The sequence below is a fragment of the Drosophila arizonae genome, chromosome 4 (assembly GCF_054131065.1).
Source record: "Drosophila arizonae isolate 15081-1271.41 chromosome 4, UAZ_ARI_1.0, whole genome shotgun sequence".
Lineage (NCBI taxonomy): Eukaryota > Metazoa > Arthropoda > Insecta > Diptera > Drosophilidae > Drosophila > Drosophila arizonae.
The window spans coordinates 6,779,027-6,804,901 of NC_142924.1; the positions used below are offsets into that span (position 1 = coordinate 6,779,027).

The window sequence follows — 25,875 nt, forward strand, 5'->3', positions numbered from 1 at the left end:
ACAAATTTTGTTATTTATATATTTAATGGATTATTATTCTTTTATAAATATCAGCAAACCAATTTCTTTAGTTATTAAGAAAAAACATCTACAAATTTATCAGCAGCGCTTAACACAGTTAAAATTTGAAAACCCCTGTTCTCGAAATTTTTGTCTACAGGGTATTTACGTGGAGGCAAATCAAATATGCGCTTAACACGATATATTCAAATTTTCTGTGCGTTCGCTTGGTACCTATTTTATTTGAGTTTTTGTTCTGTTTTCTGCTTTTTTATTTATTTTTATATGCCATATAATTTGGCTATATACTAAGCGAGTTTTCAATAACAATCGCTGCGCTGAGTCGTTTATTTGTCTCCCTTGCTGCTACTTGAGCTTTTGCGCTGGCGGTGCTGTAGTAGTTCCTGATATTGTTCTATGGAACCATCCTCATGCTTCGAGGTAAATTGAGCCTGTTCTTGTTGTTGCTGCTGTTGCTGAGACGTTGACTTCTCATCGCTGCCAGACTTCGAATCGTTGCGCTTTTGTGCGCGATTCGATTTCTTAATTTTGTCACGCACGCGCTTGCCCAGCCGCGAGGCTGCTAGCACCTGACTGACCTTGGAGCTCTTCAGGTAACGAGTGCGCCATGACTGTCACAGAAATGGAATTAGTTTAGTTCAATGTAACATGTTGTTTATAAATGTATATTACCTCTGAGTTTGTATCCTGCAGCTTCTCGTGATCATCGTCGCTGGTGTTTAGCAATATGACATCGTTGTCTTCTTCATCCGGCTCGCCTACCTTCTCTGGCTCTTCACTTTTGACTTTTACTGGCTCGTCTTCTACAGTATTCAGTTCCTCAATCAATTCCAAATCGCCGCCGATGGATATGACATCATCGTTTTGATCTTCATCATCTGCAGCGGGGTGTTCGGCTGCTTCTTCTACTGCTTTTATATTTGATTGTTCCACAGTTTCAACGGGTGCCCCTTCAGCTGTGGCTGCTTTCTCTGTTGTGGCTTCAGCTTTTTTTTCTAATACTTCTGCTACTTCTTTAGGCGCTTCCGTCTCAGTTGCTTGCTTCTGCTCGTTGGGAGCTGCTGGCTGCGTTTCAGCTTCATTTTCGCTGTCCTCTCTCACCTCGCCCTCTTCGGGTTCGCTTTCCTCAGCTGGAGTTGGAGCTGGAGCTGGAGCAGTAGCAGGTGCCTCTGGTGACACAGCAGCGGGAGCCGTTGCTGCAGTTGGTGCGGCTGTCGTTGCTGTTGCGGTTGTTGTTGTTGTTGCTGCTGTTGTTGTTGCGACTGGCTGCTTGGGTGGTTGCTTGCTCTCGTCATCCGTGCTGTCACTTATGAGCAGTGTCTCTGGCTCAGTTGGTATTGGTATTACATCTGGTGAGGCAGAACGTGATTTGCTTTGCTCCAGTACCGGCTCTGCCTTCTTCTCAGGTTCCTTTGCATTGCTAACGGCTTGCTTTTCCGGCGATTTAGTGGACGTACGATAATTGCGCTTCAGCTTAATCTTTTTCGTAGGAGCTGGATCTGATTTTCCATTGGTATTGCCATTGGTTTGTGGTTGATCCTGATTCTTAGCTGGCTTGTTTGCTGTCGACTCGTTCGACTTTCGCTTGTGACTGCGCTTCTCCTTGTCCGACAGCTTCTTGGTCGCCTCGTTCTCTTCGTCATCATCATCCGACTTCACCTCGATCTTTGTTATGGGCTCCATGGCCAGCTGGGAGCGAATAGCACGCGCTCTCGCCTGGAGCTCAAGCAGCTCCAGCACACTGATCTGTCCATCCGCTGGGTGAAAGTGAGTTGTTGAAACATTATTGTATTTAGGATTTAGTTAGAGTAGGCAGTTGTTGCCATTCAGTATTTGCTTTATATTTTTTTTCAACTTACGTTCCTTATTTTCATTGATTTTATCGGCTCTTTTAGCGCTTGATTTCCGCAATTTGTTAGCTGCAAATTTCAAATTTACGCATAAGCATTTAGTTAAAAATTAAAATTGACTGCACGCCATGGCTGCGATGACGGGGGATGTTGATAATACGAGCCTGACAGAGCAGGGAGAACTAGAACAGGCCGAGGGTGAAGCGGAGCCCGAAAAGTTCACGGTACGACTGAATGGACAAAAGGATTTGGAACAAAGACTCCGCGAATTCAAGGCTGCCTGCGATGCGCACGAGAAACATGCACGAAAGCGCAAAAGGCGTCGCTATTATCACATGGGTCTGATGGCCAAGGTCGTCATGGAGACGACTCACGAGGAGCTGCGTCGCATGCTCGAGCATGGCACCTATACATTTCACGTAGATATGGTTGCCTTCAAGCCGGACGAACTAGCCGCCATACTGGAGACCCTAAACATAGCCATATCCGCACATGCGGATGAGAGGGAACTGCGCACTGCGACGGGTCTGGCTGTTGAAATAAATGGCGATTGCTGTCGCATTGGTCGGTTGCGCAACAACTGCACCACAATGCTGGCACGCGGCTCAGTGGTGACGCTAACAACAGATCCAGCTTATCGGTATGCCGGCTTCCGGGAGATCGTCTACGTAATCAATCTACGCGCCTATCTCAGCTCAATAAGGCTAAATGATGTGCTGCTAATTGGACGCGAGATTCGTTGTCGTGTGGTCAAAACATTGAACGAAGCGCTGGCCGTGTTGATCATCGATGCAGGTCTCTTATCCTCGTATGACTTTATTGAGCTACCTCGCCAATGCCATTCCCTGGCGCCCAGCGTATATCCAGAACTCTATCTGGCCGATCTGCAAGCGGCCGCTGCGCTCAAAGCCAACTTTGTGGTGTTGCCGAAGATTCGATGTAAATCGTTCCTTCGCGCAGTTCGAGCGGCAATTATGACCGAGTTCGATATGCGACTGATTGGCTGCATTGACTTTGAATATGTACGGAATAACATGCTCGATTTATTAGGCATCATCAAGCTACTGGACTATATCTGGATACCGGACATGTTTAGTGTAAACTGCTGTGTGTACAACTATATCATGGAGGATGCGCTACCCATTGCGCACTGCCAGAAGAAGCCGGTCATTGGCACAGTGCCGTTAGAGCGTTGCAACGACTTTAAACGGTTTGAGCTGCACGAGTTCCTCTGGAAAATTGATACGATACATATGCAGAAGAGTCCGTGGTGCAACAAGTATCCACTGATTGTTAAGAAACTGATGCCCATACGGGATTACCGTGTGGGTGTGGTACAAACACAGCAACAGGTGAAGAGCATATTGACCTCCTATCAGACAATTGTTAACTTCATCATACGTACGATTGCCACCATCGAGTGTCAAGCGATATTTGTGTTTACCAAGTGCGAGAACGCGAGTGTTGCGCTTGCGCGCTCAGAAATCTATTGTCCAGTGTATATGATGATGCCGCTAAATGATGACGATGATGAATTCGCCATCAAATGTAAATTCGACTTGGCCCGCGCATTACATCTGCGTCGAAACACGCATCCTATTGTCTATACACCTGATCTGAACGAATGCAACTATAGCCCCATTGAGTTTGGCGTTGATTTCATGCGACGCAAGGGCTGCCTGGAGGTTGGTGACTTCGTGGTCACCTTGGAGGTTGGCAAGGAAGATGAGGAAAACGTTGTGTTAGGTGTCGGCGAAGATGTGTGCATATTGCGCGCCTTCTACGTGGCCCCAGTATTCAATTGCGAGAAATTCAAATATGGCACATAAGAGCTGCGAGTAGATTCAATCATGACGTGCAGTTGTACAGATACCTCTTCTGATGATCATTCAAAATTAAATGTACGTTATCTAGCATTTAGGTGTTTGAAGCTTGTGGGTGGGGCGCAGATGAATACACTTGAAAACTTACCACGACGCAGCTGACTGCCCTCGATATCGCTGTCCGATGATATCTCTTCTAGCGATATGTGCTCTGTAAATACAGAGAATATAAACATATATGTATTGTGAGCATGCTGCTTGTACTTACCCTCCTTGTGCTCTACGTCCGAATCCTCAGAGCTCTCTGTGTCCGTGGGACAACGCGAGTCTTCGATAATTGACTTCAGTCGCTTAGTTGAAATGCAAAGCAGCTCATTTAGACAAAGTTCCTCGACTTCATCCAAGCTAGATTCCTGCAAGAAATATCGTTAACCACATACTATTACACATTTTATTCAGCTAACCTTTAAAAACGCTGGCGCTAAATTCATAATTGTCTTTGGTTTCAGTGTAGCAAATATTTGTTTGACCAACTCAAGGCGATCATCGATGTAGTGAGAAATAGGATGAAGTGTTCGATCCTCCTCCGATTTTTCCTTCTTAATGTTTATAGGCTTGGGTATTTGATCACTTTTAATCTTTTTCTTCGAGCTGCTCATGTTGGTAATTTACAATTCAACACAATTGAAAACCAAACAAGTTTTTTCGCAGAGTTTTGTTAAAGACACCGAAAAACAAAAACAGCTGGTCACCAGCGTTGCCGTACTTTTTGGTGAAATCGATAGTCTGTGCGGCAACAGCTGAGTGCAAATCATTGCAGAATTGTGTTTTGGCTTTAATTGTAAAGAAATTAAGTGTCGTTTAATTTATAATTTAAATAAGAAAGTAAGTACGTGAAAATATGCTGTGCTTCTAAGTAAGTGGCTTATACCATTTATAATGAGCTGCCGGTTACGACAAGGTGTTCATGCTCGAATGCGAATTGGATAACCATAAGCATGTTTCTATGTAAATTATTTCGACTGCGTGCAAAGCTAGAACCATGTTAACTGTAAAAACAATCAAATTTACCTCGTTTCTGTGGCGTGTATCATTAAAGTGAATTGATTTACTGTAAATAGTCACTGTTCTTTGGTCAGTGGATATACTAAGGGCTCTCATACGTTTATATTTGGTATTTATTGGCTTAGTGTTCAATGGTCACACCGCTAGCCATATGTTCATTAACTATAGAAGAGAGAGACGCGAGAGTGTGAGCGTCGGTAAAAATAGTTTTCCGTTTCATAAAGCGGTTCGCACCGCTAATACAACTGGAACAAATTTAAAAATACATGTACAATGTATGTGTGCAATAGATAGTGTAAATATAAAGTAAATACCAATATGTAATTAGATGTGCGGAGTGAATATAAATGCAAAGCACTTTAAAAGCATCTGAGCAAACGTACACACAAATAAAATTCCCTCTACATGCAAAAATTGACGTTCGAGCAAAGCGAAAAAAAAATTACGCTACAAAGCAATTAAAATGAGCATTCCGCGCGGAGGCAATAGCGGCGGCGGCAGCACTTCGCTCGATTTAACCCCATTGCTAGATGCCAGCAACAACAGCGATGATAGCGATCAAGAAACAGGCGGCAAATCAAATGGAGGCGCCCAGTTGAATAACTCCTCCAGTGTTAGCTCCAAGGAACTGCGCAGTAGCCATCGAGATAGAGAGCGAGAGGAAGCGGATGCGGCAATATTTGTGAAGAAGGTTGGCAGCGCACTCTTCTATGGCATCGCCTCGTTTATGATCACCGTCGTCAATAAGACCGTCCTCACGTCTTATCGCTTTCCCTCGTTCCTCTTTCTGAGTCTGGGTCAGCTAACGGCCAGTATTATAGTGCTCGGAGCTGGCAAACGACTGAGGCTAGTCACGTATCCGCCCCTGCAGCGAAATACGTTTGCGAAGATCTTTCCACTGCCCTTGATCTTTGGCTTCAACATGATCTTCGGCCTTGGAGGCACTAAAGCGCTCAGCTTGCCCATGTTCGCTGCATTACGTCGCTTCTCCATCCTGATGACCATGCTGCTAGAGCTGAAGATACTTGGAGTAAGACCGACGACGGCAGTACAAATAAGCGTTTATGCTATGATCGGTGGCGCTTTGATAGCCGCCTCCGACGATCTGTCATTCAATATGCAGGGCTACACGTACGTGATGATCACCAATGCGCTGACAGCCTCGAACGGCGTGTTTGTAAAAAAGAAACTGGACACCTCGGAGATCGGGAAGTATGGATTGATGTTTTACAATTCGCTGTTCATGTTTGTGCCTGCCTTGTTGCTCAACTATGTGACGGGCGATCTCCAAAAGGCCATCGATTTCGCCAGCTGGAACGATCCGGCATTTGTTGTGCAATTTCTCCTCAGCTGTGTGATGGGCTTTATCTTATCGTACAGCACAATTCTATGCACCCAGTTCAACTCTGCACTAACCACGACAATCGTCGGTTGCCTTAAGAACATCTGTGTCACCTATCTGGGTATGTTCATTGGAGGAGATTACGTATTCTCGTGGCTCAACTGCATTGGCATCAACATCAGCGTGATGGCAAGCCTTCTCTATACGTACGTCACATTCCGGCGGAAGCAGGCGCCCGATAAGCAAGCCCACTTACCTAGCTCTCGGGGAGAGAGCGTCTAGTCGAAGACTAATCAGTGAGAGAGCCTGCTGCCAAAGCCATAAAAACTTCATGTAGAGCATCGAGCAACGACTAGATTAAGAGAGCAACTAAACACTCTAAAGAAGCACACATTGTATACTGTAAAACTATAAACTGTACATATGTAGTTATGGATTTAAATATTATATATATCTGAGCATATATATGCATATTTGTAAGCACCCATGTTATTTAAATGTCTTTGTAAATTGAATCACACTCGCGCAATTCATAATGTTAAAGTGTCATAAAAGAGCAACACAAACCATAATAGTTAATTGAATATATCTCAACAAAATATACTATATATACACATACGTGTATATCGATATTTATGTGTGTGTTTTTACACCTACACCAAAAAAAAACAATTTGTTCCATTTGCTTACACTTAAGATAAGGTTGTCCGTTGATAAAGTCTGCGACTCCGTAAATTCGATTGCTCTTACCTGTTTCTTAGTTAAATGCTTTGTTCAATTATGAGAACAACTTCACCCATGTGCTACCTGTTCGAATGAATGATTCGTGAAATTATAATGTGCGACTTGGGTTATTTCAAATATATGCATCTTTTTAATTCGTTAGACAATGATGTACAAATGTTTATTCAGCAGTTTTATAATTTATTATTTACGCATAAAATACTTGTGTCCCACAATTTGTCTCAACTCGAAATTACCCTTATCAAAAAGTAATTATTGATAAAAAGCTATTTTTTATTGCCTTAGAACCTTAGGTGTGCCTTGTCAATCAACCAATCAATCAGTCACTTCACATCTTTAAGCGCTGCTTAACCCATTCTCCCTCTCTCTTAGATTCCAGAATAAAACGGAAATGTTAGCCCCCTATAATTTAGACGGCCCGCTGATAAAGCCCATTTCTTATATTTGTTCTCTTTGTCAGCCTCGCTTATCTCTGCGTCTGCAGTAATGCTTATCTTCCTTAATTATATATAAATACACTTTATATATAGTTTGCATTTTAATTACGATTACTTCTAATTTATCTTAGAATTTTCACGTGTTTATTGCTCAAATTACTCATCAGAGATGGAGAGGAAAAAATAATAATAAAACATAAAAGCTAATAGGTACACGGGTCGAGTCGAGTTCAACGTATTTTCGAAGAGTCAATTGTGTTTGATATAAACAAAGAGTGGAAGCGAAAAATGCAAACCGGTTTCCAGATTTTAGTTCGTCTTTTTGAGTCTTAAGCCGTTTGTGGGGCGGCAATGTTTACTTACGAATCTGTTCGACTTGGTCTATAGACAAATCGCTTACGCAAAGGGGGTATACTACTGTGGAAGGGTAATTCATGGTCGCGCTTAAGAGCCGAGTCACACATATATAATTAGTCAGTGAGTCGTTGGTGATGAGGTCAACAAGCTCGCGGCATCTATTGTTAACGTCACTTAACCATGTTTATCTACAGCAATGATGCAGCAGCTAAGGCGCATCTCCCTGCCTCGCTTGCAGCGCCACGTGACCTTGAGCCTGTTGAGCAGATGCGGCTCGACGTCCACGGATGTTCCGCCAGAGGAGCTGGATGCCTTTGAGCGTGATTACTTGCAGCAACGCATTCAGATAACAACATTTCAAAGGCTGTTGCTGGGCGCCGGCTCATCCATTGCCTCATTGCTGAATCCGCACAGGTGGGCACAGCATATACCTGGCTGTAAATGAGGCACACTAGATACATAGTTTACTTTCGCAGACACGACATGATTGCCTGCCTGGGCGAGACAACGGGTGAGAATGCGCTGTTGAATATTTTGGATACCATGCAGGCGAGTGAGGAAGGACGTCGAATCCTTGTCGAAAAGCCACGCATTAATACAAAAACAATTGATCTCAAGAGCTTGGAAGCGTTGCCATCAGATTCATTTGGCTTTGCCTATGCCAAGTTCTTGAAAGACAACGTAAGTGAAGCTAAGGCAGATCTGATTTACTTTAATGTATATTTTATATTTATTTTATTATATATTTTATTTAAAGCATATCCCATTTTTTTTGCATATTTATCAATATAGAATGTGACGCCCGATTCGCGCATGGAAGTGCGCTTTCTGGAAGATCCTAAACTGGCCTATATAATGACGCGCTATCGCGAATGTCACGACTTAGTTCATGCCGTGCTGGATATGCCGACGAATATGCTCTGTGAGGTGACTGTCAAATGGGTGGAAGCCCTGAACAACGGACTGCCCATGTGCTATGGAGCCGCAGTGTTTGGAGCGGTGCGGTTGCGACCCAGGTGAGTCGACCTTCTAGCGTTAATTAAATACAACATAAAACGACTGACTCATGGCTGAGTGTTTTTTAAAATTATTTTTTACTCACAGACAGCGTCGAGAGTACTTGAAGCGTTATTTGCCGTGGGCCATCGAAAATAGCAAGCAAATGAAGCCACTAATGCCGATTTACTGGGAGAAGCGATGGGAGCAAAAAGTGAACGACTTGCGCGCCGAGTTAGGCATTAAGCCGTTTCAATAAAGTTTTTATTATTTTGTTTTGAATTTCGATTGCTTTTTGTTTAAATACGCGGGCACATCGACCCCAATTTCATCGCTTTCGATAACAGCGATCCTCGAACAGAGCTAGATGGCAACGCCATTTGTCGTGTTTGCTTTGCTGATGTGTTGTTAAAGTGCTAATGGCTAATTATTTATTAAAATTACAATATGGCTGAGAAATTTAATGGATTTAGCCACGATGAGATACTTAAAATAACTGGAATAAAAGATGGCAAAAAGAAACTCAATATTGAAGCAGGTAATTGTTGAGATTGATAGAGAGTATTTCTCTCAGTTTTACGTGTGTGTGTGTGTGCGCTAAACAAAACAATTGTTGTTATACATACATAAACATGGGTATATGTGAATACATGAATATTTATAGCAAAGCAAGCGCTCAAAAGCCAGCCCGGTATTAGACGGATGCCGGATAAGCTCTTCCGGCAGGCAGATCAATTGCGAAAGCAACAGCCACAGAGGCCTCAACAAACTGTTGCTGCCAAGGCCAAATCGCGCTCAACCACGCCTACAGAACCAGAACCGAAAGAACCGCCCACTCCCACACAAGAAGAAGAATCTCTAAATTTGGAACGTGGCTTATCTGATTCACTGGTCGAAGCGCTCTATTGTGGTTCCGTTAAAGCGCCGATGACAAACGGAAAATCTCAGCCATCATCTGGAGCTGCCACGTATGCCAGCGAAACGACGGATGATAGCTCAATACTGAAGGTAAGCAGCACAGACGATGACGCCAGCATCTTGCCCAGCACCAAAGACTCGACAGAAGAGCGGATCAGCACGGACTCTCCCTTCAAGGGCGTTTCGCTTAAGGACTTCGAACAGCATCGTAAAATGATTCAGGAGCAGAACAAGCAAAAGAAAGAAATGCTTTACCAAGCGATCGAGCAGCATACGCAAAAAACTGCCGCTGAATGCCGTAAAATTGAAGAAATACGTCACGAACTCTCAAAGCTGGAGAGCGATCTGGCCGTGGATGTTGCTCTGCTGCGCAAACAGATTGACAACGCATGCATTCACTTCGCCAATGTTGAGTAGGTCATACAAATATTTACAACCAATTCAATTTTAATATCCTATTAATTTTTATCAACAGAAAACAGTATATACGAATCGAGGCTCAATTTCTAAAGGCAAAGCTGGATCTTCACAATGCTTCAGAGAAAAAAGAACTGCTCACGGAGCATCTCTGCACGGTTATAGCCCATAACGAAGATCGCAAGGCACAAAAGTTGACGGAGCTAATGCAAAAAGTGGGCCTGGCGCCAACTGATGATGAGCCAGCGCCTCAGAAATAATCGAATATAGCGAATTTGTATAAATTCAGTTTGAAGCGAAATTAACTTACTTAGATCTTAGGATTGATATTATCAAGTGCATGTTTGCAAATATATATGTATTAAGTTTTTTTTAGTTTTAAGTATCAAGTGCAAATTGTAATAAATAAATGTAATTCAAATTGGTATTGCCTGTTTTTTTTAACAAGCTGGCAACGTCTGAACTGACAAGGCATCCCTGGTAAAACAGCTGGCTTCCAATGGCTGGAAATGTGGAAATAAACGCGTGCGAGTTTTTAAACATAAACAAGTCTTCAATTGATAAAATATAAAAGAAATCGTTGAAAATGGCTGGACGTGGGCGTGGTGGGAAGACAGGATCGCTCACTGCCGAGCAGATGCAGGCGCTAGGCTGCATGGGCAAAGATATGCCACAAGTGCAAACGGCGCCGCCTCCAACATTTCCACCGCTACTCAACAAACCAATTTCCCTTGAGGTATGTGCGAAATGCCCTTATACTATATTATTTAGATAAATTGGTTTTCTTTTAGACGACTGCCTCACAAAACTATCAATTACTGTGGAAAGAAGACTTTTTAAACCGCATGCGTGATTCACCCTATTATATTATTTCAGCCAGCCAGGAGAAAGAACATATTAATGTTAAGGACTGGCGAGAGGTAAGAGTCAAAATATTAATATCAACATCACTTAACTATTTACCTTACAGAAAGCTTTGGAGCGCCTTAAGCATAGGGCACAGCCCGAATTTAATTACAAAGCAATGCCAAGGGAACTAAATCTAAACAATCGCAAACGACGTGCGGCTGAGCCACGACCCAAGCTGATGCCCAAAAAGACAAATATTGAGGATAGACTGAAACAGCTAGAGCAGAAGGAGCTCACAAGCGGTGGTGAAAACGAAAACGACGAAGCCAAGCAGGATAGCGACTCGGAGCACGACGAGGACCAAGAAGATCCAGATGCCACGCTCGACGATGAGATGGACGAGGAGAACGACTATGCCAACGATTATTTCGATAATGGCGAAGCGTACAATGAAGAGGACGACAATATGGATGATGGTCCCGTATATTAAGCAAAAAATAAACATTGTTTGGGATTGTGATTTACTAATTCGCCACTTTAAGCTTATTCAACACATATTTATCAGAAATGTACGGGATTGGCGAAGATCTAATCCAAGCTGCTGGGAGGGCTGTAGTTCAAGTGAATCAAGCCGGAAGTTTTCACCTGGAAAATGAGGAGTCTTAGTGTGGATAATTTGGATACCCGAATAGTTACTCACAAATCCAATGGTGCCGGCCAGAATCAAAATTCCAGTCAAGAGGGTGGCATTGTACTTGGTGTTGTTACGGCTGTACTGCTCCTGCCAGTCACCAGCTGGGACAGGCAAATCGTCCATGGTGGAGTGCTTGTGGTGTCCACCGTGGTAAGCGGCGCGCGACATGGCCCCAGCTGTCAAAAGAGAAGTCAGCAAAGAATCAAATTATATTATTATATACTCAATAAGCATAAATCTCCATGACGCAGGAGCGACACATTATGTAATTTTTAAGGTTAGTAAAAGCAGCTCAAATCCAGTATATAAGACATGTACTTACCATTCCTGAGCAGCAGACCCTGCTTGACAATATGCTTAACCAACATGTTTGCTATAAAATTGCACAAAATATGTTTTTATTTTTTCAATATTTTTTTCTCGCATTAAAACTACTCACCAAGATTTACTTATGTATCGACCAGTGTGACTGTGTGCAAGCGTTGAAAAAATACTGAACAACGTTATGTTGGCTGCGCGCAAGTTTCAGACTCACTTGAAGTTAGCTGCACATTGGCAGTGGCTCATCGATCAGCTGTTTTTGGTGGAGGCGTTCTTCAATTTGGAAACAATTATAATTGTTGAAAAAATTGCAAAGAAAATTTACGCTGCCCACATTCCGTAGCCATGCTGACAATCGGCACTTTGGCCAACATCAAGCACATACTGCAAAAAGAGCTGTTCAACAGCAGCGGCGAACGCCTGCTCTCAGTGGTGACGGTGACGAAGACTTTCAAAAAGAAAGACAAGCGGGCCTGCTACCTATGTGTGCTGACGACAGCGCCACCCGTACCGGTGGTTACGCTCTGCCTGGTGAAGCAATACGAGCAGCGGGATAGCGAGTATAAGCGAAAACGTAGCTGGCAATTGGATGAAATCAAGTGGATCGATGGCCGCAATGAGCAGTTCGAGACGCACGAGTTTGACATCCAACTGGAAAAGCTGTACAAATGGTACGCCCTAAATTTGCACGAGCGTCAGAATTTTCTGGCTGTGCTCAATCGACAGATACAAAAGTATGTGCGTGGACCCCGTGCCGAATTCCGTAATGTGCCTCAAGCATGGCTATCGGAGAAATCGCCAGAGAAAATAGCGGCAGGTCGCGAAGGAAGAGCGGGCAATGTAACCCAGAAAGCGACCAATTCGGATGATGAAGAGGACGAGGAGGAGGCGCAAGAGTTTACAGCGCTCACGGATAAGGAGGCCAACGAGCTGGGCAAACTGTTTTCCGAATGTGATTTTGCCATTAAGGATGCGGAGCAGTTCATAGAGCAGCTGTCCAAGGAGCTGCACGATTTGGATGGTGTAAGTAAATTTTAATATGTCAGAAGTAAGCTAATTATTCAAATATCTACAGGCTAATATGCAAAGTGTGTTGGCCTCTGAGCAAAAGGTGCTCAAAATGATGGAGCATATAGACAATGCTATAACGGAGGCGGACAAGTTTGAAACACGTCTGGATACCTATGAGGATATTTTGGGTCATGTGAAGGAGACCATGGAGAAAATAGGCGGCAAGAATGCCATGATTGAAATTGCCAATAACAATAATATCAAATTAATGAAGGAACTTAATAAAGTTATTGTGAGTATTACAATGTTACTTCTTGATATGCATTAATTCCCAAATTCCTTTTAGAGCCAACTGGACTTGCCGCATAGCCATCAGCAGGCACTGGAGGATCCCGATTTAAAGACTGCAGCCGGACGCAAGGCAGCGATCGCTGCAGCGCAGTGTCTGCAGCAGGCTATGAATAGCGATATAGACCCAGCGCTGCTACGCCTGGAAGCTGTACAGGATCAGCGGAAACGATTTGAGAAGTGGAAACAGAAGTTTTCAGCTACAGTTAGTCGGTTCCTAAACAACCTCTTCATCCATCTTGGCAACGAAATTGGTGATATGCCGTTGACTAGCACCGAGCTGGTACTCCCTAATCATTCGAATGTGCATCGCGAGCTGACGCCGTATACGGAGCTGATGCACTGGTCCAAGGCCATGGATCGCAAGACCTACGACGGACTGATGCGCGTCTATACGGCTTCGCTAAGCAAGATCTATGATCGCGATATCAGAAATTTCTTTAATCTAGTAAGAATATTTGTATAAAATTGGTGTGCATCCCCTAGTAAACTCTTGTTCCTTTTCAGGCCAAGCTTCAAGTATCGGACAAGCTGCGGAACTCTCGCGAAGATCTGGATATGTCCACTTCGTCACGTAAGTCTGCCGTCTCCACCATTCCGTATGGCACGCTGGGTATCAATCGTGATCAATGGGGTCCCGGCGTGGATAGTGCGGATCGTGTGCGTTTCGATGCGTTGTTGGAAAAAGTTCTGGCCGAACTTGAGCCCATTGCGCTGCAGGAGCAGTTGTTCTGTATCAATTTCTTTCAAATGGATGTGATAAGTCCCACAACGAAGAACACCCAAACGACGCTGGATATGGAAAAGGATAAGGGCGTGGATATGTCTCAGTCGTTCAACGCCTCTACCGCCTCGCCTACCAGCGCAAGTACAGATGCTGGTGGAGTGCCTCAGAAGCGCATCGATCGTCAGATCAATGAGGAAGTGCGCAAACTGATGATGGGACTCTTTGGTTGCCTGGAACCGGAGCTAGTTAGCTTCATACAAAGCTTTGAGCGTGTGGATAGCTTGTGAGTCACCTATATAACTTAATCTGTGTATCTTCTATACTAAAACGTATCTTCTCTTAGCTACTCTCTGTATGTGTTGGTGCGTTTAACGCAGCACGTTATGTCCGCTCAGGACACACATTCCTTTCTGAGCATGACCTTTGCCTCGGCATTGGTGCAGGTCAAACGCAACTTTGATCGCTTTATGCAGCAGCAACTGCAGTCCATTAAGGAGGCTAAGCTTCCCAAGCGATCAAAGGCCATTCTGCCCTATGTGGAGAACTTCGAGAACTTCGCACAGACGGCAGAGGGCATCTTTCGCAAGTCGGATCGTCGCACGGACATGGAGAAATGGTACCTACAGCTGGTTAATGCCATATTCGAAGGGATTAGCGTACATTCGCAGGAACATCCAAAGACGCCGTCACAGGTGGTGCGCATGGAGAACTATCATCATATGTACTCACTGTTGGCACAGCTTAAGGTGCCCGGCTTAGATGCCCTCAAGAAGGAGGCAAAGATACGTTACAACGATGCGCTCAAGGCATACGTAACGCAGTACTTTGGCAGGCCACTGGAGAAGCTGAACGTAAGTGTAGTAGATTCCAGTCTTCAAATACTTCTAAAACTCTTCCCAATTTCAGCAATTCTTTGAGGGCGTGCAGCAAAAGGTAGCGCAGGGCGTCAAAGAGACGGAAATAAGCTACCAAATGGCCTTCTCCAAGCAGGAGCTTCGCAAGGTGATCAGCCAATATCCAGCGCGAGAAGTGAAGAAGGGTCTGGAGAACCTCTACAAGAAGGTGGAGAAACATCTGTGCGAGGAGGAGAATCTTCTGCAGGTGGTATGGCATGCCATGCAGGAAGAGTTCATAGCCCAGTACAATTATCTCGAAGAGCGCATACAGAAATGTTATGCGGGCGCCATGATCAATCTGGAGTTCAACATACAGGACATACTCGCCTTCTTCTCCGATATTGCGCGCTCCCACTGAGTGCGCGCTACATCGGAGATTTACTTTTAGGTGCAATAGTATTTAGAGCGATGTGTTTTTTAAGACAAAAATATACGCGCACATATTTAAACAGCTGATTACAGTTCAGAGCTCCGACAGAGAGATAAAGAGCAAAAGAGAGTTGTAGATTGAAGCTGCCCCAAGCGCGAGAGAGCATTTCTGCGTCAGCGAGAGCACTTCACGTAACAGTTGGTGTTGTTCTGAGACTAGCTTTTTCGCATCAGTCAATTTGCGCGCTTCGTTCCGTGCGGTTGGTTGGTCGTCGGTGTGTTCGTTTTGTTCGCTCCTCAGCTACTCTCGTGTCTGCGCTCGCTTGCGTGCGTACGTGTGTGTGTGTGCGAGTGTGTGAGTGTGTATGCACGCGTCTATGATATGCAAATGATAATTGTAAAAGCCGCAACGATCGCATATATATTGGCAGTAAACGGGGTGCATACACTTATTGCTTGACTGTGACTGGCTCAAAAGTGCCCTACAGCTTTGGCCTACACACACTCGACGGATCCTTAACGCTGTCGTCGCGGGCGGGGCAGGCGTTGCCTTTGCCTTTGCCTTTGGTCTCCGACTACCCAACTCCAAAGTAAGCGACCAGTTCGACAAGTTTTTTGTGATGCCTTTGCATTTTTTATGCACACGCTTTTGTTTTTTTTTTTTTGTGTTCCTGTTCTTTTTTATATTTTGTTTGCATACAAATGCACGTAGGCAACTAAAAAAACAACAACAACAACAGCAACGAGCAGTCGTAGTAGAAAAGCAACAACAACGTCTTAGTACGAGTATATCGTTTCCTTTCTCTCTGCCTCTACGTTCTTCATCGAGCTTCGTTTAGTTCTGGCGGTCATCAGTTACTGCTGTTGCTGTTGTTGTTTTTATTGCTATTGCTCTTGTTGTTGTAGTAGCTGTATTTTAAATTTTGCTGAAAGCTGGCCACCTTGATAAGCCGCTGGCAGGTCCAACTTGCTGGCAACCTCAACCAAGTTCAATGCTGTTGCAATGCATTTTCAACTTCCGCTATGCGCCCGCGGGTCAATAAACATTAATTAGTTGCTTACCACGAACAAAAAAGAACGTGCACAAGATTTGGACTCGACTTCACTCTCTGTGTGTGTGTGTGTGTTACAAAGTAAGGCAGACAAATAAAAGATTTAAGGTTATGTGTCATAAAAATGCATTGCGCCTGAAAACTAAACAGATTTTATATAGCAGCACAGTAGAGTAAACTTTTAAATTATATAAGAAACAATTTATTTAAATTGAAAAATGTGAAAATATAAACACTCAGTTTATTGAGTATATTAAAACTATCATAAATAACTTAATTTATTTAAAATATCCCTTGAAATTACCTTTTAAAATATGCACCTGTAAATATGTAAACAAATGCTTACCTGAATAAGTTAGAAGTCTGATTTTGTACATAGGATCTTGGTACGGAAGTCACACACAGTTATTTATAAATTGGGAAAAGAATATAATGCAAAGCGTCTGGCTCCTATTACACTTATAAACAATTTTAATGGTAAATAAAATCGACGCATAGAAGGTATTTAGAGGTTACTCAATTTCATGAGAATCGCAGAGAAGGCGGCGTCTTATAGAACTTTTTTGCAGTATAGTGGAAAGTAAACTTTATCACTCAGGCCTACATTTATTATAATATGTGTTTACTTCAGTAAAAAGTTTTAGATAAATATTGGCAATAGGTTTGCACGCTGTGTTCCGTATGTAATTTCATCCGTTCTACTAACCGTGACAAAAATGAAGGTTTTTTGCGATTGTTGAGAAAAAAAAATATAATAAATATTTACTTTTGCTTTAGCTTTTGCTTTCATATTTTTATTATTTTTGTATATAGTTGCCAAACGATAAAGGAAATACTTTAGAGACTGTGCAATATCCGCTGTGAGCTTTGTAGTGCGTAATGTATATTTGCGAAGAACTTTTGCCGCTATTTCAGATATTGCATTGCCAGGCATAGGGGAACACGACTCAATGCCATGAGCAACTGCCACTATTGCTTGGTAACCGGCCATCGGCTGGGAGGGAGGAGGAGGGCGGGTAACCTTAGTGGTGGCCATTACTGGGCTTCATCGTGGGCTTTGCCACTGAGTCATGAACGCGCTCTTCAGACACCTTTTCTTGCAGCCTTTTGTTTTGCACTTTATGGCAAATGCTGGCCGCAAAGAACTGGCTATGTCAGTTGACTTCGGTTTTAGCCCAGAAGGAAAATGTGGCAATTTTTTTTAGAGCGTAGAGTAGATTGGGAAGGGTATAGTTGACTATGTGATGGCGTTTTTATAGGTGAGTTGAATTAATTTACCATATGATAACAGCTAAAACTTACAGTTAGACATATGAAGAAGTATGTATGCATAGAGCGTTCGCTATTCGTTTTAAATTCTCTGCATAACAATTTCCTTGAAGATATGTGTGATCTGATAGAACAATTTATGCTTCATTAAATGTTTGTAGAGTATTCGCCATTCGTTGTCACGTTTCTCCTCAATTCTTTTTACTTATTTTGTTACACATAAATGTCGTTCTTTTTGCATTTCAGCCAATGCAACTGTTTTCTGCTGGGCGGGCGACATTTGCAGTGGGTCGCTTTGGTGCTTTGGAAAGCGAGTGACCGCTATTTGAAAGACAATTTTTGCTTTTTATTATATTATTTTCACAGACTAGACCAATTAAAGAGGGACGCCCATATGCTTGCCTCAGCTAGAATCGCATAAAGTTCTTGGGCTCTAATCGCTGACCAGGTCTAAAAATTTAATGAACTTTCTGTCGAGCAGCAGTTCAAGTTGTTGGCGTCGACATACGTGACGCTTAAACAATACTTTTTTGTACATATTTTTGGATTTGTTAATCAACACAAAAGTAAAAACAAATAATAATAATAATAAAATAAAAAAACTAAAGTGTGCCATATATGGACAAACACCTAGCTATACATATGCATGTTTGTACGTAAAACATCAACCGAGTTTTATATTTGGTTTGTGTGTTTAGTTTATTATGCAGTTGGAAATGTGCACTGCACATTGTTCAAAACAATGGCATTATACGATAATAGAAATTAAGCGGGTTGCATGTCGGCGGCTGGGAAAATTAAGTCACTCCGAAGACCCACAAAAACTATATAAAATATATATACGTATATAAAAAAAGTAAATTACAAGTCGAATGGCAGGGTGATTGACTATGACATACCCTGATCATCGGGTTCGTTTGATGTTATAAATCATATATATTTATCTATAGATAACTATACAGAGGTAATATGCGCCATGCCAATTCTTTTTGTATTATCTTATGTTCTTCGAGTCATTCAACAAGCAGAGTACTTCATATTTATATGTTATTTCTATGGAAAATCTATGTAACAAACGTGGTGACTCGAGACCTTTAAAACATGCAGTGCGAAAGTAAATTTCATGAAGTTTTATCGATCTTTTGAATTTTGAAAAAGCTATCCATAACAATAATTCGCTTGCTCTTATCTCTCTCTATTTATCTTTCTGTTCGTCTCTCTGTCTCTCTTTCACTTTCTGCCTCTCTCTTAGTTTATTTCTCTTTCTATTTCTATCTCTCTCTGTTATGGGTTTCAACCTCCCAATGAATTCACATATAGATGAATATACATTTATGACGATTATTTATATTTGTTATGTCCAAGCTAAGCCTCCTTCTGCCTCTAGCATGATTGTGTAACAAAAATCAGTATACCCCATTTAATCATTTTTAAAGAGGTATAGGGCAGGCGAGAAAAGTTACGGCAAGTGCTAACTAACTAAATATATGCACATGGGGCGCAGACATAATACAGCTTGCACAGCGTCTGGGGCAGTGAATCTTATTTGTAGCTGTTCTCAGCCATGTGAACAACTACAGCAACAACAACAGCAACGGCAACAACAATAACAACAACAACTAACACTAGTCAAACAAGCAATACCAAGTGCATTAATCAGCCACTGCTGAAGGGCCGACTTCAAAGTGCCAGACAAAACTCCAACTATGGCTGCTCAGCTAGCCTAAAAGTAACTCTAGCAGCTAAATAGTAGAAGTTGTTGTCGTTATTGTTGTTGCTGCCGTTGCTGTTGCTGTTGGGACCATTTATGGTGTCAGTAAGGTAAGGTACACTGCAGCAAATAAATGGTATGGTCTTGATAATGATAATGATGCCCCGCTTTGGTCTGGTACGGCCCTCAAAAGTGGTGCAATTTCTGTTGCCGGTTCTGGGCCTGTGGCTCTCTCCCATATATGGTGCTCAAGTTCTTTGCCATGGCCAAGACTGCCTGCTAAGAAAGTGGCCAAAAAGGCAAAAGCAAAACAACAAAAAAGTGAGAGAGACAGACATACAATATATATATTTAAGTAAGTGTATATAAAGTAAAGCATGTTGTGGAAAATGGCGCTGCACTCAATTTGGTAACCGACAGGCGGCTCGACTCGTTCGCTCGTCCCCTTTAAAAGTCCGCTTCTGGTTTGGCTTCTTTTCACCAGCCGAAACGTGCAGCTGATCGGTGGGGTCGTACTCGTGTCTTACACATATACATACATATCTATGAGCACAGACTAGTTTACCTATTTCCATGTGCCCAGTTCTAATGTCGGTGCCATCGAGCATTTTCCATGCTAACTTGCTTCGTGTCGCTTTTGCACGCACTATTGCTTTGATGTAGAGGGTGAAGAGCAAAGTCTTGTTCACTGTTAACCGGGTTCAGTGAGCCCAAATTATGTGTTATAAAAATAAAACTTTAAGAACTCCATAAACTAAAACGAGCTCCATGGTAGGTGCTAAGGAAATTCTATCTAGCAGGTGTTAGGCAATTAATTTAACTACATTTGAGTTGGGCTTAGTTCAGCTATCAGCGAGGCGGCACAGCACAGCAGACATGAGAGTTAAGAATAACAGGTGAGCTGTCGTGGCTTATCTGCGGAGAAAATGTATAAGTGTGGGCAGAGAAAGTGTCTACATTTGTTTAAATGATAAGAGAAACACACATTTACCTCTTGGTATTAAATATCCTTCAGTTATATTATCAAGCAGCTGTTAAGAATTTATTATAGTTGCTTCTTAAATGCTTCATTCTATTTATTTAGTAGTCGCTGCCAATTTATGAAGTGGGTTTAGGTATGCCTCTAACACTGATAAGAAAAAAGATCAAAATTATATTATTATATTAATTACACTATGTAAAGCATCTGTTAAGTAAATAATTCATTACAACAAACTAGATCTAGGCAAAGCGAGAAAGAGAAAATTCGTATAATGTATTTATCCTGCAGTTAAATTATTGCTATGCACATATTCCACGCATTGAGAGCTTATGAGTCCTATATGCTGCTATACTAGTAACATGCTAAATGTACAATGATCCTCATGTTAATAATTTGCCCTCAGCTTAACCTTAAACAGTGACTCATATAGATAATAAGAAAGGTTACAAAGAGGTTATTGTTTTTTTAGCGGAAGCATTTAACTGCAAGTTAGATCAATTGCTCAAAACTATTCAACACATTAAAAAACAAAAGGAGCTAAACACTAGCGTGTGTAAGCTTTTTGGGAGGTATAAAATTTGTTTTCTTGTTTGTTTGTTTGTTTTTTGGGTTCATTAAGGAAAATGTTCTATCGCACGAGATGTACGCTTGAATTATGATTAAGAATAATTGTTGCGCTGTCTGTTTATAATTAGAAATGAGACGGAAACCGGTAACTGCTACAGCTTCTGGCAGCATCTTCAGAAGAGACGCAAAGAGACTTTAACGTAATTCGCATAGCCGACACATTGAATCATCAACGCAGAGATCATAAAAAAAAACCTATTTATAATGGCAACTAGGAACTCATTAGCATTACCTGCAGCTATCTAACTATGTATCTATCTATCTACCTGTCTACATTTGCATTGTGTGAAAAATCGAAAAGTCAAAATAAACAGAATTCAATTACGACGTCGACAGCGGCGAAACGTGAAACGAATGAAGTTGTAAACGTTTGTGCGGTGACCTTGAATATTTTCGCCAGCTATGGGTAAATAAATGTATATGTATCTGTACCCTAAAACCTTAATGAAATATCTACGACTCGGGCTGCATACTCGCCTACCAGACGGCGAGGGTATATTGGTTTTTTATGATCTCTAGTCTGGTTGTTTATCTTTCTGTTTGTCTGAATGGAAGTCAGAGAATCAAATATATGTCTATCTATGGCTACTAGAAGCATCTGTTGATCCCTTTAATCTTATATACCCCTATATCAGTACACACAATTAAATCGCTATTAATCTTCTCTAGAGACAGACCTATATATATATATAATTTATAATAAATATAAAGCTACACCTCAGATTAAGTTTTGGGCGCGTATTATCCAGTCAGCTACGCCTGTTGCCTACGTTCTTAGTTTTGTTTCTTTTTGTTTGAACAAACTGCCGGCAGCGAGGCTTGTATTTTAGGGCTCAGGTAACGAGGAGGCAGTTACAAAGGTACATATACATATATATTATATAGATATATATGTGTGTATGTGTGAAAAGGTATTGGCATTATACTACACACTCGAGTGATTAATTTCCTGTTTATGCGCATTTTGTTCTTCAGTTCTTCGTTCTTGTTTGTGTGGCTTCCTTCTACTTCTTCTTCTTGGGACTGACAGGAACAATACAATACGAAAAAACCCGAAACGCACTATTTTTTTTGAAGGTTTTCTTCTCAATGAAATTAAGGCGGTGCTCAGCAGAAATATATGTATATGACTGCTCAATACCCTTGCTGTGGGCATTATAAGTGCGATAATAAAATTTGTAACACCTTAAGGGAGAATGAAGCAGTTTTATATGATTCAATATTCAAAATTCTCTCGTGTGCCACCTGGGTTCAGATATGTAAATATTTTCTTTATTTATTATACATATTCGTAGAAATTTAAAATAGTAGAAAAATTTAATACTATTCATATGGCAGTACATTAAAATTCTTTGTATAAAAGTCTTTTCAATTAAATATAATGGAATATCTAAGCGATTCGACTGCTTATATTTTAGTATAGATAGTATACATCTTTTACACACTTTCATATATATATATGTTCTCTATCCAGAAGAGTATTGGAATATTCGTCACATTATCTCTCGATTTTGAAATTGGCGAGGATATGCTCTGTCGCAGTTGCCAATTGTTAGCGTGCTTCGCAGATATTACCCGCAATTACCAGACGCTCGATCAGATACTTACATATTTTGCGCACATGTATCTGACAGATACACGTGTTGCTGCAGCACCGCGAAACGGTTCATGTAAGCGAACGCCCGCTTCTGCTTCTTCATTGCTCAGTCAATGTCCAAACAACTCCAGCGGACAGGTAGCTTAGCTCAACGCAGCTGAGGTGAGCTCAGTCTTGCCTTACCTGTCGTCGCTGTCGTTCGCGTTTCCTCTCAGCTCAGCTCAGCTCAGCTCAGACCCTGAACGCGGCATTGTGTAGTTTTCATTGCTTTTGATTTTAATGTTTCGTGTACGATTTCAGCTGGGAACGCATCGTCGAATCGGAATCGCTGAGAATAACTCGAAATAAATAACGAAACCCGAATGGAATGAATAAAAAAGCGATTGAATTGAGTGCGACGTAATTTCCAGGAATTTCGCAATTGAATTGGAATTGATTTTTCGGACATCGAGTGTAGATATACATACATACATGCATATGAGTGTATTCGTGAGTGTTGTGTTGTGTTGTATGTGAATGAATGGAACGAGAACCCGTAATGTAAATGACGCGACGTCATTTCCATGCTCCATCTAAAAGCTGTCAGCCGAATGAGTTTTGTGGAGCAACGCGACTCCATTTACCTGTTTTGTGCAGTGTTACCGTTAACAGTTAGAGCAACAGTTACCGAATTATCATTGAAACCAGAAGTGTAGCAATCTATAAATTGCAAGCACTCATAAATCACGATCGTGTGTGTGAATAATATTTATATGAAATTGAGCAAATATGCAAATATAATCGATTGGGAATATGCTAACATAAATCTTCATTTAAATGGTAATTTATGCATGATAATGAAGCTGAAGATGCCGCTATATAACTAATTATTTTGTTTGTGAATCATAAATAGAACTTAAGTTATTTATAACTTTTAAATCGCTGTGTGAATATTCTTGACTTAAAATATGCTAAAACTATTTATATGAAGCGTGACTAAAGCAAATGCTGCAAAGCGAGATTCAATGAAACCTTTTTATTGTATAAGGAAATCATATATATTTTATGTACTACGAATTTAATTATGAGTCTTAACAGTATTCTTAAGAATTAAGGCATTGAAAAATCAAAATGGTTTTTGATTTACATGGCTTACTTTTGCCTTTAGATAGAAGTCTAGCTTTAAAGCTTGTATCTTAAATCTTGTATTTAATTTGATGAAAATTTAATCATTTTTGCTATATTTACATTTTGTCTAAAGGTTATAAAAATTTTCCTATTGCCCTCAGCGAATCTGGTTTAGAAACTGAAGGCAATCAATTTGATTGAACCTTAAACTGATGTGAACTTGCTTTGTAATTGAAATCGGCCATTCAATATTTTATCTTTACTTTTCAATTCGATTGTTTGTTTTGATTTCTTATTCTACTTTTGATAAAAATTCTTCTTTATTTCAATTCGTCAATTCAAAATAAATTTTCGAATGTGTATTCATCAATTCAATTCGTAATTTTTTTTATTTATTTATTTTTTCAATCAAAACACTTTCAGTTTGGAAATCGCATTCAACGCTTTATTTTAATCATTCAGTACTTCCATGTAAACCCCAGATTTGTCGTTATATATGTGTGACTTCAATGTCCTTTTCCAATTCAATTCTCTATGTAATGTTTATTTCATTCCTTTGCCAGTATTCTGATTTTCTTCTAAATATTATCAAAATTAGTATAGTATTTCGAGCTCATCAATCGATTATGTAAGGTTTGCGGAAAATATTCCGCTGCTCATCAAAGTCGTGTGTGACTTGGGTCTATTAGGCGAATACGCTGCTTTAGTCAATTGTCTATAAATAATTGTGTTTACTACGCTTTTTTTGGCCTCGCGCTTAGCTTTTGTGTTCAGTTTTCATTCAGCGCCACAGACACGATTCTATTGACTTTGAATATTTGTTAGCTCAGTGTGCTGGCGCCTTTGGCGTCGAGGGGGGCTTGGGGTCAATTTTGTAGCTAATGACTCCGATAATTGGCATTGTGTGAATGCCTTTTTGTTTAATGGACAGCCAAGACGAAGGCGCTGTTCGTTTCACGCTCTTTGGCAAAAAGCTTGTTTGCATTGTTTTGCATAGATTATGATTGAGCCAGGTGTATGTTGTGGGGATAGATCTCTGGCCCTACCCGCTCCACACTTTGCGGCCTGATGTCTGCAATTAAAAACGCAACAAGGGCGCCACGAATCACAAATATTTATGCAAATCATTGCGGGCACTTAACGCTCATAACTAGACAAGCAGGCAGGCTGAACTGGCTGAGCTCGGCTTGGGCTGTGCTCAGCTATGTTTAGCTGCAAAATGATTTCAAACATAATTATTGAATTTGCCAAGTGCTGAAACTTGTTTAACTTAATATGCACTTGACCCACTGACAAAGTGACAACTAGAAGGAAATAGCTAAGAGCATCAAGACGAAGCTTAAATACACTTATTCTATGACTATGATACCTAGAACGTAAGTCGGTAACCAAGTTAAAGCAGCAGATATTTCAATATAAGATTGGTATACATATATACATATATAATCATATGATTACTCAAGTAGATATTTCTAACCTGTTCAAGGGCAAATACTTTGATGGACTTCAATAAGTGTAGGATATCTTAGACATTGTAATAGAAATGCATTCTACAGTAGCTATATGACATACTATAGTTTTCTATATATATATTCAGTCGGCAATATCAAGTAAAGTCTATGCAAAGTTTGTTCAAGCATTAAGATATCTAGCTCATCTATATGATGAACTCACCGGCATCATCTTCTCTGCAGATTGCGTGACAATTATTCAAGTAGCCCCAATAAGCATATCAGAGCTACACTCTGCGACTGTTTTACACTTCAATAAACTCACTTAATGAACGCAATTTGTAGCAAACTCTAAACTGTTTAATATTTTACATAAAATTTGACACATTAAAAAAAAAAAAGGTTGTTCGAAATGGTTTGTCCATGTCCTAAAATGCGCTATGCTCGGTCTTTTATAATCTGTGTTGATCTTTATTATAGCCAAGTGCTATTTGAATGCGCGACGTGTTTCCAGACAAAGATGACATTTCGAGATGTGCTCCACAAAAAAAAAAAAAAAAAAAAAAAATAAGTGAAAAAAAAAAACAATAAACAACTTTGTGGAACAGCTGATGAAATGAAGTCAATGGCACAATTTGACAAATTGTTGCAAAATTTGTAAGGCTAAAAAAAAAATTTCATTTGTAAATTAATGAAATGAAATCAATGAAGCGTTGTTTTTGTTGTTGTTTTACTTGTTGTTGGGGCGTGGCTGCATATAGTGATTTGCACCACTGGCCCCGCCGACATTTAATTACACTCGATTGAACAATCAATAAAAAGCAATCAGCGCTGCAGCAAATCAACATATAGAGAGCGAGAGATACGAAGTATCTGTCAGATACTTTTACTCGT

General features: G+C 41.0%; 9 protein-coding genes across 10 annotated transcripts in view; 7 read left to right on the forward strand and 2 right to left on the reverse strand.

Annotated features, from left to right (window-relative positions):
• Nucleotides 1-237: 237 nt before the first annotated feature.
• Nucleotides 238-4,353, reverse strand: LOC108613861 (uncharacterized). The gene is made up of 6 exons (XM_018007623.2): nt 4,159-4,353; nt 3,963-4,107; nt 3,843-3,905; nt 1,881-1,940; nt 694-1,778; nt 238-632 (listed from the first exon to the last, which is right to left on the reverse strand). Exons 1-6 carry the CDS (start codon nt 4,351-4,353, stop codon nt 348-350), a joined length of 1,833 nt encoding a protein of 610 aa, XP_017863112.1. The 3' UTR covers nt 238-347.
• LOC108613862 (uncharacterized) lies at nt 1,935-3,787 on the forward strand. Its single transcript, XM_018007624.2, has one exon. The coding sequence runs from the start codon at nt 2,000-2,002 to the stop codon at nt 3,698-3,700; it is 1,701 nt and encodes a 566-aa protein (XP_017863113.1). The 5' UTR covers nt 1,935-1,999; the 3' UTR covers nt 3,701-3,787.
• Nucleotides 4,354-4,455: 102 nt separating the features above from the next.
• Coq4 (Coenzyme Q4) lies at nt 4,456-8,917 on the forward strand. 2 transcript variants are annotated; one of them, XM_089468783.1, is made up of 5 exons: nt 4,456-4,579; nt 7,834-8,053; nt 8,116-8,320; nt 8,432-8,655; nt 8,744-8,917. In XM_089468783.1, exons 2-5 carry the CDS (start codon nt 7,836-7,838, stop codon nt 8,892-8,894), a joined length of 798 nt encoding a protein of 265 aa, XP_089324909.1. In that variant the 5' UTR covers nt 4,456-4,579; nt 7,834-7,835; the 3' UTR covers nt 8,895-8,917. The 2 variants fall into 2 exon arrangements, with proteins under 2 accessions (XP_089324909.1, XP_089324910.1); XM_089468784.1 differs by lacking the exon at nt 4,456-4,579 and adding an exon at nt 6,916-7,759.
• On the forward strand, nt 4,915-6,733 carry frc (UDP-sugar transporter UST74c fringe connection). The gene has a single exon (XM_018007625.2). It carries the CDS (start codon nt 5,223-5,225, stop codon nt 6,381-6,383), a length of 1,161 nt encoding a protein of 386 aa, XP_017863114.1. The 5' UTR covers nt 4,915-5,222; the 3' UTR covers nt 6,384-6,733.
• Nucleotides 8,918-8,941: 24 nt separating the features above from the next.
• Nucleotides 8,942-10,397, forward strand: Gorab (Golgin, RAB6 interacting). Its single transcript, XM_018007628.2, has 3 exons — nt 8,942-9,173; nt 9,300-9,966; nt 10,029-10,397. The coding sequence occupies exons 1-3, from the start codon at nt 9,083-9,085 to the stop codon at nt 10,228-10,230; spliced, it is 960 nt and encodes a 319-aa protein (XP_017863117.1). The 5' UTR covers nt 8,942-9,082; the 3' UTR covers nt 10,231-10,397.
• Nucleotides 10,398-10,445: 48 nt separating this feature from the next.
• Polr3G (RNA polymerase III subunit G) lies at nt 10,446-11,347 on the forward strand. The gene is made up of 3 exons (XM_018007630.2): nt 10,446-10,706; nt 10,762-10,890; nt 10,941-11,347. The coding sequence occupies exons 1-3, from the start codon at nt 10,557-10,559 to the stop codon at nt 11,307-11,309; spliced, it is 648 nt and encodes a 215-aa protein (XP_017863119.1). The 5' UTR covers nt 10,446-10,556; the 3' UTR covers nt 11,310-11,347.
• COX7B (Cytochrome c oxidase subunit 7B) lies at nt 11,324-12,043 on the reverse strand. Its single transcript, XM_018007631.2, has 4 exons — nt 11,953-12,043; nt 11,836-11,886; nt 11,520-11,689; nt 11,324-11,464 (listed from the first exon to the last, which is right to left on the reverse strand). The coding sequence occupies exons 2-4, from the start codon at nt 11,879-11,881 to the stop codon at nt 11,408-11,410; spliced, it is 273 nt and encodes a 90-aa protein (XP_017863120.1). The 5' UTR covers nt 11,882-11,886; nt 11,953-12,043; the 3' UTR covers nt 11,324-11,407.
• A 56-nt stretch (nt 12,044-12,099) lies between these two features.
• On the forward strand, nt 12,100-15,265 carry Sec3 (exocyst complex component Sec3). The gene is made up of 6 exons (XM_018007621.2): nt 12,100-12,857; nt 12,910-13,137; nt 13,192-13,641; nt 13,701-14,203; nt 14,264-14,771; nt 14,827-15,265. The coding sequence occupies exons 1-6, from the start codon at nt 12,180-12,182 to the stop codon at nt 15,172-15,174; spliced, it is 2,715 nt and encodes a 904-aa protein (XP_017863110.1). The 5' UTR covers nt 12,100-12,179; the 3' UTR covers nt 15,175-15,265.
• Nucleotides 15,266-15,417: 152 nt separating this feature from the next.
• The window catches only part of blot (solute carrier family member bloated tubules), a 28,878-nt gene continuing 18,420 nt past the window's right edge, over nt 15,418-25,875 (forward strand). The window contains exon 1 of the mRNA XM_018007619.2: nt 15,418-15,775. The gene's annotated coding sequence lies outside the window, so the exon portion shown is untranslated. The remainder of the gene's footprint in view (nt 15,776-25,875) is intronic.